The sequence below is a fragment of the Castanea sativa genome, chromosome 7 (assembly GCF_040712315.1).
Source record: "Castanea sativa cultivar Marrone di Chiusa Pesio chromosome 7, ASM4071231v1".
Taxonomy (NCBI): Eukaryota; Viridiplantae; Streptophyta; class Magnoliopsida; order Fagales; family Fagaceae; genus Castanea; species Castanea sativa.
Window position 1 is genome coordinate 36,484,480 of NC_134019.1, and position 11,483 is coordinate 36,495,962.

Genomic DNA, 11,483 nt, shown 5'->3' on the forward strand with positions numbered 1-11,483 from the left:
CTGTCCAGCCCCTTAGGTGTCATAGATTATGATAACCTAACCTATGGAGACATCTCTAGCACCATTCGAAGCGAAGGAATGAAGATGTGTAGAGATCTCAAAATCCAAAGCCAAGTCAACAAGAACAAAGCCAAGTACGAAATAAAACATTTTTGTACACAGTATGACTTACCCTCAGTCAAACCTTCCAAGAAGAAATCTAAGCACAAAGGAAAGGAATCCTTTGACAAATCCTATAGGAAGAAAGCAACCAAGTATTATAGAAAATAGAAGTACAAGACTGATGATTTCTATAAGAAAGGAAAATCCAAGGAACCCATTCCATAAGCATCAGGCAAATGCTACAATTGTGGAAAGAAAGGTCATTTTAAGAGAGAGTGTAGAGCTAAGGCCAAATCCCTATTAAATACCCTCATTAATGACCAACTGAGCAAAAATGAGATCTTCAAGTTACTAGAACTTGACCACTCAGATAGTGAGTCATTCAGCAGTGTTAGTGACGGTGAACTCAGATAGATATATAGGTCATCTTTTGAATCCTCTAGAACCAGTACCTTTAGTGGCCCGGATGAACCCACACCATGCAAATATGGTTGTTGTAGGAACAAAACCATCAATGTTCTCAACAGGCAAGAAGAACTTCTTCTAGACCTCATAGAGGCAATAGAAGATCCTATCATCAAAGCTCAGAAGCTTACCCTTTTCCATCAGACCTTAGTAAAGGAAACCAGCAAACTTGAACTAAGGATCTAGCAACCCAAGGTAGATTTAGAGCAAATCTACAATAGTATTACCCAGTCCAAGAAGGAAGTTACAATCAACGACCTTCAAAGAGAAAATAAGGAAACTAAGTCAGAAGTTAGAACCCTAAAGCAAGAATTAACCATTCTAAGGGTTGATTATGATCTTCTTAATAGAAGAGTCCAACTATTGGAGAACACTTCTCATCAAAGCAATGAGGAAGGTCCCTCAGTCCAGAACCTTTTAGATGATGAAGTTTATCAAACAGTTAACCCTATAGCAGACCTTATCCAAGAACCCAGCAAATAATTGTTCTTAGATACCATCAGTAGGATTAACTTCCACAAATGACATTCCAAAGTCAGGATTGTCATTAGCAAAGATTTTGAATTCGAAGTCATAGCCTTAATTGATTCAGGTGCTGATCTTAATTGCATTCAAGAAGGAATCATTCCCTCCAAATACTTCAAAAAGTCTACGGAGCGATTGACATCCGCAAGTGGTGGAAGAATGCAAATTGAATTCAGTCTCCCACAAGCTAAGGTTTGCTAGGGCGGCATATCCTTCATGACAAAATTTGTCCTTGTTAAAAACATGACAGATAGGGTCATTTTAGGAAATCCCTTCTTGTGTTTATTATACCCTTTCATCACAGACAATGAAGGAATCACAGCCCATCCCTTTGGTCAGTTTGTTAAGTTTGAGTTCATGAGAAGCCCCGAACCTTGGGAAGTTAGCTTCTTCCAGAAAGCTTCTATATCAAAAACTCTCAGTACTGTCACCATCCAACCCCTTTCATCTTATAATCAAGCCCAGCACCTTGATTTTGTTGACCCCAATCGGTCCCAGTTATCATTATGCATTCATCATGAAAATATTTGCATCTTTGCATCCATCAGTTTTAAAAACAAAAGGTTTTTTAACAAATATTTGAAAATCTCAAATGATTCAAACCTTCCTTGGCAGGATAAAGAGAGAGCAATATTTAATACCACTAGTAAGTGGACGATGTCTTCTTCAGCAGAGAAGAAGGACAATGGGAAAGTACCTGCAAGGGGCTATCCTCAAGACAAAAGACTACCAGCGAGACAGTCTTTTGTAATGCATGAAGGCGCATCCTCTACCAGCCATAGAAGATCGACATCCCTTCAAGAATTTGTCCCTCCAACGGTGACATATTCCAGTGGTGATATATCTATTGTTTTACAGGAAGTTTTATCTAGGATTTTACAATTCAATGATGGAGCATATACAGACTTACCCTACTCCATAAATGTCTCCTTGATAACCTTCAATTTGCCTACACCAGAAAAAACCAAGACCTTGTCCAAAAAACCCTCAGAGCACTAAAGATTCACCTAGTTAACCTTGAGGCTATGAATGAGGTCTTAACCAGTCAACTCTCTGGCAAAGAGGATATCCATTCAATGGATAGAATGACTATCATGAGCACTGATTATGCTAAGCTCACTCTTAAGACTCGAGCTACTCTAAGAAGTGTCACTGCCAACTTGCCTTCAGACTTACAATCTCGTATTCTGAGAAGCAAGGCTATGAATGAGTCTCTGAATCTTTGGTTTAAGCATTTCAAAATTCTGGTCACAACCACTATCCCTAATCCAGACGATTCAGATGATATTGATAATATTCTCATGCAAGCCAAATGGGAAGAATACTTTGGAAGCAGCTCTAGAGTATATGAAAACAGACATTCCTTTCTAGGACTTTTGGTCAACTATGAAGACGGAACAGACGATGATGAAAGAGATCCTGCTTGGCTCTCACAAATGTTTGAATCCGGTTTCATCAGACTTATCAAGCTAACAAGTCATGACCAGATCAGCCAACTACCCCAGATCATCCAAAATGCTGTTAAGCAGATCAACAACCCTTTTGTTTCTATCAGATGTTGGAGTACTCTACCAAAATGGGACAGAGATAATTGGATGGAAGTTCATCCCTCAAAGCATCTTGTCCTCATCAATGGTTTTACATATCAGGGCCCATGGTATGAAGGAGATACATATATTTCATACAAATACCCTAATGCCCTGGCAGAACGCAGGAGGAACTACTTCAACAACCAAATTCTTGATGTCAGCCAAGATCTATGGAAAGATTACCATTTTATAGGTTCTACAGATAGGATCTATGTTTTTGGAAGAAGACCATATGACTTTGCTATTAGACATCTCAAGAAACTTAGTCCTGATAATCCTAGGGAGTTTCTTACGGGAAGAAAGCTTGTACATGAACCTCTCCTGTATTGTGGACTCTGCAATCACTATGCCAGATATCACGAGCATAATTGTGATGACGATTTCCCATGAGATCCTTACGATGGATATCCGTCAGATGCTCCTGATACTAATTAAATTATCCTAACCAGCAACTCAGGATAAGGTTCCAATCCAGTTACTATTCAAGATCAGCACCAGCCACTGATATAAACAGTACCCGCATCATGAACAATACCAGCACTCAGCAGATTCCCTGACAGATTACTATTCATCCAACAACGACAGATGAACAGTACTCCGGAAAAGCAAGGGGACAAGTCACTATTCATGAACAGTAAAAGTTACTGTTCACAGACATAATCATTTAGAATCATTGTTGCTTTCGGTGGAAAGAGTTTTCACCTCAGTAAAAGCATTTCATCTTCCGTGATTCCAACAATTTTCAGATGGCATCCAAGGCTCCCTCTAGCCTATTTAAGGCAGCCAAGACTCCATTCTGAAGCAGGTTAAATTTTAGGAGCATCAGCAACTCCAAAATACCTCAGAGGTCTAGTTTTAGGAAGAACTCCAAAACACTATCACCTCACCCAGCCTTTAGCATTGTAATTAGATGGCTCTTTATTTTTGTAATACCCTAGCCGGTGTTAACATTTGTAACCCCATGGCCTTAGCCGGCCTTTATCTGTATTTTCCGCATTTACTTATGGCCTCAGCCGGCCTTAGTCTGTAACTTACCCCTTTTTGGTATCAGAGCCACATTGGCCTGATTGTAGTTGTAAGTTACTATTTATATATATATATATATATATATATTAGTGTATTCATAGTTAAAACTCATTAATTTGTGAAAGGTAAAAAACTTTTAGTCATATAGGAAAATAATTAGTTAATTAATGGTAATTTATGAAAAAGGTTAAGTTTATTCGAAAATCATGCTGGGTGGCCAAAAAAAAGAAAAATGTTGGATAACGAAACGCACCGTCTTTGTTAAAACGCAGCGTTTAAGGACCGAGTTTGGCATCAGCTACAAAACGATCTCAACGATTCGAATCTTCTCTCTCCTCCCATTTATCAGGCACAGGTGGTTTCTCAGTTACCACATTCCTCACTTTCTCCAACACCAATCGCACTCTCACTCGCACTCGCACTCGCACGCGACCTTTGATTGAGCTCGCAAATGGCCGCCGCGATCTTAGCTCGCAAATCGCTTCACGCTCTTCGTGCTCGTCAGCTCGTAAGCTACTTGCCCTAACCATTTTCCTTTTGTGCTCTGTTTGGTTGCTGAGAAAATGCCACAAAATCAATATAGAAAATACCACTTCTCTTCTCATTTTTTTATAAAAATTTAATTCTAGCTTCTCTTTCCGAATCATTAGCCTATTCAATTTTTCGTGATTTTTATAACGAAAGCACAAATTGCCATTATAGTTTTTTTTTTTTTTTAGATACTTGCATAAATTTGAGTGATTACTTTTATTATTTTATTTTTTGATTGTATATCTCTCTGTGGATCAAAATTAGGTCTATATTATTAGGTCTTTAATTAGTTGGATTTAAGTAATGTGAGTGACCTGATTCTTTTGATAACATGGAGATTGATATTGGGGGACATTTGTGTAAAGATATTGCAGTGCCGATTTTTATGCAATCGGCCTTTAGACACACCCAATTTCTCAACGTGCTCAGGTGTCAACTTGTGATTGGATTACATTGATGAAGAAGTGAATTCGCTTGCACCAATCACAAGTTGGCACTTAAAGCGTATTGTGTATTTGGGTGTTGCCCTTGGGTTTTCCATCTTCTGGTGCATGGGGCATGATAGTTATGTGTTGTGTTATGCTAGAAACTGTGTAAAATGAGACAATGATGAGAAAATTATAGAAAGGAACATTTGTAGAGGCTTAAGGTAAATTTTTATGGTTAGTGAGGAGCTATGTAGGTTGTGGAAAGGTGTGAAGCACTTGAAAGTTGGAAAATTTTTCCTCAATGTTTGAAGTGGTGATTTTCACAGAGAGAAAGAGAGAGGAATGGGCATATACTTGAGGAAAATGAGATAACAATAGAAAATTTGAATCATCTATTTTGGAGGACTCTTATTGAGTGGGTGCAGGTTGTGACCTCAGATTCTTCATTGAGTTTTCATGGATTCACAGATGTCATAAGTTAGATTTTAGGAGTTAACATTTTGAATTTGTATTTTTGGATTTATTCTTCCATAAGGTAAAACCATTTTCCTTTTTGTTTCAATGAATTTTTATACCTATATATAAAAAAAGAAGCAAGGAACTATGTAGGGCAGTATATATACTGATAGTTGCCACTGTTACTCCCAAATTCTATGGAACTATGTTTTGAACTCTTGATTGAAGCTTTTAGGTAACTGCTAGGCTCCCTTTGATTTAATTGAAGTCGTGGTTATTTATTTGATATTTGGTTTTTCAGATGGGAGTTTTTTAATTTTTTGTTGGTTTCTGTTTTTTGCTTAAGTATCATGCTTTGTGTGAGCGGAGTGTTCTTGCTGTCTCCGCTGTTACTGTCAATTCTTTCATCACACACACACACACACACACACACATGCATATTTATATATTATTTTTTCACCGGGAAATTGATATTATTATCCTGAGGACTTAGTTGGGATTTATTTATTCTTTTTCAATCTGATTAGTGGTTCCATGTTTCATAGTCTAATTTGTTTTCCTCATATCCTCTATTTTTTAGGCTGTTTCTGCACAAGCATTGCAGGGTTCGAACCACTATGGACTGCGGTTCAATGCTCACCCATTCAGCACTAAAAATGGTTTGCTTTGTTCTCTCCAATCATATTTATGATTCATGTATAAATTCAGATATCTTTTTAAATTTTTATCTAGGAGAATTGTATCAATGATGAGTTCAAAGCTAAGTGTGTAAATTACATGATATGTCATGTGTGTAATCTTAATATTAAAGAGTCGTAGTTAATATATTCTAGTGAAGTTGTTAGCCTTTATGTCATAAGTCATAACTGGTTCAAATAATGGATAAGAGATTTCTTTTGGTCATTGATACTAAAAGAACTTTACTGATAGGGGATTGAGGTGTATATATGATTTTTCTTGACCTAGAGAAAGCATATGATTGGGTCCCTAGAGATGCTACGTGGTGGGTTTTGGAAAGAAATAAGTTCCTCTAAATTATATTAAGTTGATTAAGGATATTTATGACACAAATTTAAGTAGCGTGTGAACAAGTGGAAGCATCCAAGTGAGTTTTCTATCACTTTAGGTTTGTATCAAGGAACATTAACTCTCAAATCTCTCTCTTTCCTCTTTCTCTAGTTCGAACCTCAAAGGCTAAGAGACTTTGAGCATCGCCTCACATTAGTCAACACTGTTGTCTCTTGACAGTTGATGTTGGTTTGCAATTGATGCTGGGGGTGGTGGTGATGTTGCAGTCGACATGGGCTTGGATTGTGATGCGATTTGATGGGTCTGTGGGTGGATGCGGTTGGATTTGAACTGAACTGGTGGTTTTCTTTTTATGGTGTGCAGCATTAGGGAGGATTTTGACAATTGATAATCTAAAGATGGAGGGGCATAATTGTTTAGACTTTAGAGTGGTGTTACACGTGTAAAAAGAATGGGGAAAATATGAATCATTTATTCTTACATTGTGATGTGGCTTGGGAGATGTGGTAAATGTTGTTTTGTATTTTTGGTGTCTCTTGGGTAATTCTAAAGTCGGCACAGTATGCTCACATGTTGGAAGAGGTGGATGGGAAAGCACGGGGTTGGTCTGATATTGCAGGCATCCCTTTTGTGTCTCATGTGGTTTCTTTGGAGAGACTGTAATGCTCAATGCTTTGAGTGGGGCATGAATTAAGTTAAGCGAATTGAAATATATTCATTGTTGAAGGCTTTATATGATTGGACCTCACAATCTATCACATTTTGTTTCAAGGTTTCTTGGAATTCTTGGATTTCCTTGAAATTCATTAGCTTTGTAACTTAATCTGTGTTGTTGTTGTTGTTGTTGTTTTTTTTTTTTTTTGGCTTCTTTCTGTTTTTGTGCTGCACCTGGAGTACACATTGAGTGTACCTGTGTAGATACCCTTTTCTATATCAATAAATCTTTACTTTTATATATATATATATATCATAAAGATGGAGAAATTGAAGAGCATGTGAATCATAGGATAAGAGCATGATGAATGATGTGTAAAAGCGTATCAAGAGTATTTTGTGATCGTAGAATACGTATTAAATTACAAGGAAAAATTGATAAGATTGCTATAAGACAATCTATGCTCCATGGTTATGAATGTTGAGCTTTTAAGAAATAACATATTCATAAATGAGTAGTTGAAATGAGAATGTTAAGATGGATAAACTGTAATATATTTGTAATGAGGATTTTCCTGTAAAGATAAAAGGTGGCCCTTATTGATGAAAAGACATGGGAAAGTCATTTAAGATGATTTGGTCATGTTTAGTAGAGAGAGACTAATGCAATAGTGAGAAAGAATGAGTCAATTCAAGTTGAGGAAACGGAAAAAGGTATCAGGTGACAAAAAAATAAAATTTTAAGTAGTAAAAAAGGGCATGTTTTTTAGGAAATTAAGGAAGTGACAAATAATATAACTTCAGATAGAATAAAATGACTAGAAAAGAATATATATGTGGCTGGTTCTAATTAGTTTGACGAGGGTCCATAGCCAACCCCAAAATTTGGGATTAGGCTTAGTTGTTGTTGTCATTGTGTGTGTGTGTGTGATGACAAAAATGAAATGCCAAGCATTAGTCCTTAACCCCTAGATGCCAAATGTGTCATCGGGGTAATCTTGAAATGCGCCAATGGGGGTGATCTTGTACTTCCTATGGGTTAGATACAAAAGAACTTTTTCTCTCCCTCCCCAGCCATTTCAGGTTAAGAGGATGTGAAAGTGTTTCTCTCTCTCTCTCTCTCTGTGTATATATATATATATATGTTCCAAGGCTTGAAGTGGGAGAGAAGGGGTTTCATTGGTGAATTTGAATTGGCTATATATATCAATGAATATCATCATCCATACATAACGAATATGTATATGTATTTATTCTGTTGGATCTAACAACCCATCATAACGCTTCTTCACAAATTACCTTTAACAACCTTATCATTTATAATTTGCCTGCTGCCTTGTTCAAGGAAATTATATCCACTGCCATACAGCATAAACTATGTTCTTTTTTAATAAAAATTCAAGTAACTTGTAAAAAAATTATTTATGGTTATAGTTTTTTTACCTCCTAACACTCTTTAACTACAGATGATGAAGAATATGAGAAACTTACAAAAGAGATATCAAAGGACTGGAATACTGGTATGTAGTATACTTTTTGGGAACATTTGTGTTATCTATTGTTTTAACCAATATTCTACAATTTTTCCATGAATAATTTGATGCTTCTGAATGATCGCAGTTTTTGAGCGAAGCATAAACACATTGTTTCTCACTGAATTGGTTCGGGGTCTGATGCTGACACTCAAATACTTCTTTGAGCCAAAATTTACTGTAAGTGTATTCCTACACCCAATGTCCATCTTGGACTGTGTAAGCTATGATATAAATTTCTTTCTTTTTGTAATGCAGATTAATTATCCATTTGAGAAGGGCCCCTTGAGCCCTCGTTTCCGTGGTGAACATGCCCTCCGTCGATACCCAACTGGAGAGGAACGTTGCATTGCATGCAAACTCTGTGAAGCAGTAAGAGTTTTAATATTTTAATAACTATTCTTGGTTAAATTGATGCTTTTTGAACTAAAACTTGCAGAAGTAGAGTATTAAATCTTCCCATTTGAGTCTGGATTTAGACTCATGTGCTGGCAATGGGCAGCGCTAGTGTAGTTGTCTTAGGTAGTGCTTAGACACTAGATGATTTATTTATTTATATTTTGATAAGTTGCTTAGACACTAGATGATGAGGACGGCATGCCTTATTGGATTGGATTTCTTATGTAGTTGAATTAGTTTAGGATTCCATTTTATTTTGAGTTCAAATAAGGAATAGACGATTAGATAAGGATTAGCCTTTTAGATTATCAGTTTAGAGTTTATGGTTTATGAACTTTTATTCCTGCAAGCTCTATATAAAGGCTTCAGGTGGTTTATATTATATTAGACTATTGATTAATGAAATTTCAACAATACGTTGGGTGCTGATTCCTAACACCTTAGGTGCTGATGCCTAAGTTTCTTGCTTGGTGCTGATTCCAGGCAACCCCTAGGTGCTGATTCTTAGGGTTTATCTTTTAATTTTCTTGTTCTTTTATTTTCTCTAGATTGCTCTGTATCACTAGAGGCCTGGCCCTATGGTTGCAAATTACTTTTCCTGTTTGATACTCAAACTTGCATGGATTTTCTGTGAGTTCGTTATCTGTGCTGCATCCAAAGTTTTTTATTTAAATATGGCATTCATATTAAATTTGGAAGCAAACAATGTCTCAGTATAGGTGTGTTTCATTAGATTAAAAATTGATAAGTTGGAGATCTAGATGTGATGATCGATTAATAATCAATATATCTTTATTCTATGATACTGATTTGTAATAAGTGCTGAATACATCTAACATATATATATATATATATATATTATGACAATTTGGTGAGGTATCCCTGATAATCTGTATTTGCCTGATAAGTTGACCAAGTCAGACCAAGCCAGATTTAATATGATGTGAAATTAAACTGAGGCTCAGAATTTTGATAAAGTTAATTTGATGTACCCTTAAATCTAAGAGATGCCATTATCTCTTACCTTAAACAAATATCATTAAAATGAATTAACTGTAACAATTTGTTTGCATGTGCATGATACATTCTTTTGTTGAGCCGTCAAACTATTTTTTGATGAGTAATAGAAATCTTATTAGAAATTTCTAGGCTTATGGCGAATGGGTGGCATTGACGAATATTTAAAATTTGTCAACTGTCAGCATTCTGTGTCTGAGTTTATGTCTACATTTATCTCAAGAACACTACCTAATCCAGCTGTGAAATATGAAGGATGATCAGGCTGGTATAATATCTAATTAAATGTGGCTTTGGCATCTGAATTTATCATTTTAATCTCACTAAGGAATTGTTGTTATTTAGGTATGTCCTGCACAAGCAATCACAATTGAGGCGGAGGAGCGAGAAGACGGTAGCCGGAGGACTACTAGGTGAAGGATCTTGCACCCTCTCCTTTATCATCTCTTTCTCTCTCTCTCTCTCTCTCTCTCTCTCTCTCTCTCTCTCTCTCTCATACGTATGCTTTTCCAGGTATGATATTGACATGACAAAGTGCATTTATTGTGGATTCTGCCAAGAGGCTTGCCCTGTTGATGCTATTGTTGAAGGTCCCAACTTTGAGTATTCAACAGAGACTCATGAGGTTAGTATGCATAATTTTTGCAGGATCATAGGCAGTTGATCTAGTAATGAATTGAGCTGATATATACGTATATTCTTCCATTGTCATAGGAACTTCTATATGACAAAGAGAAGCTTCTTGAGAATGGGGACCGATGGGAATCTGAGATTGCGGAGAACCTCAGATCTGAAAGCCTATATCGCTGAATGCTCCACCAATTGTTTCTCTGTAGCTGGATGCTTGCATCTCTTTACTTTTTGACAATGAGAAAAATAAATAGATCTGTCTATGGGTCTTGAATTTCATGTGTACTCTTGGTTTTGTATTTCGTTTTTGTTTTTTGGGAATACCTTTTGATGTGATAAAAAGAATTATTAAACATGCAAGGGAAACAGTTTCGTCTTGTAAAATGACATGAATGAAATCTTTCTTGATGACGAGCATGAAAAAGAAAAAGAGGAAATGTGGAAAGTATTTAGTGAAGCTACAGGTGTGATGGACAGCCATATATAATCGAACTAGAATTTTGACACTGCTCCTAATGTGCTTTGGATAGCTTAAAAGAACCTCTTTTAGCTGAAGCTAAAGTTGCCTTTTTGGCTTGCGTTAAAGTTAAGGAGGTAGACATCCCAAATCTTTATTTTTTGAGAAGATTGACATCCCAAATCTGATTCCTAAATATGATACTCTGAGCCGGAATTGATTCATATATTCTTGATTGGTCAATAATGTATTGAAGATATCGAACGGTTCCTTCGTAACTAGTTTCCATCTCCCATTTGAGCTTTGTAGAGGCAGATGAGACCCTTAACTTGTTGAAATGAAAATTTATTCATAAAAAAGAAGCTTTGGTGCAGGATTATATAGATTTGTTCATCCTTTGCTTCTTTTACGCACTGAGATGAAACTTGATAGTGTGATACACTAAAAATGTATTTAGTGTAAGCGATGCTCCTAAGACATGGTATAGGTTATCATGCTAAAAAATGGGTAAAATTTCACTCATGACTCACCTCTTATCTGTTTCCTTTACGGCTCTGTACACTAGAGTTTGTGTAAACTATGAGCAAAACTGGAATTTGTTTAGAACCTTATTCCCAAATCCACTACATTCGTAAGATGCATG

The 11,483-nt window shown here is 36.4% G+C and overlaps 1 protein-coding gene across 1 annotated transcript; it reads left to right on the forward strand.

Annotated features, from left to right (window-relative positions):
• The first annotated feature begins 4,000 nt into the window (after positions 1–4,000).
• On the forward strand, positions 4,001–10,840 carry LOC142643391 (NADH dehydrogenase [ubiquinone] iron-sulfur protein 8-A, mitochondrial). Its single transcript, XM_075818004.1, has 8 exons — positions 4,001–4,215; positions 5,703–5,781; positions 8,272–8,325; positions 8,426–8,517; positions 8,596–8,709; positions 10,099–10,166; positions 10,267–10,378; positions 10,468–10,840. The coding sequence occupies exons 1-8, from the start codon at positions 4,159–4,161 to the stop codon at positions 10,561–10,563; spliced, it is 672 nt and encodes a 223-aa protein (XP_075674119.1). The 5' UTR covers positions 4,001–4,158; the 3' UTR covers positions 10,564–10,840.
• The last annotated feature ends 643 nt before the right edge of the window (positions 10,841–11,483 follow it).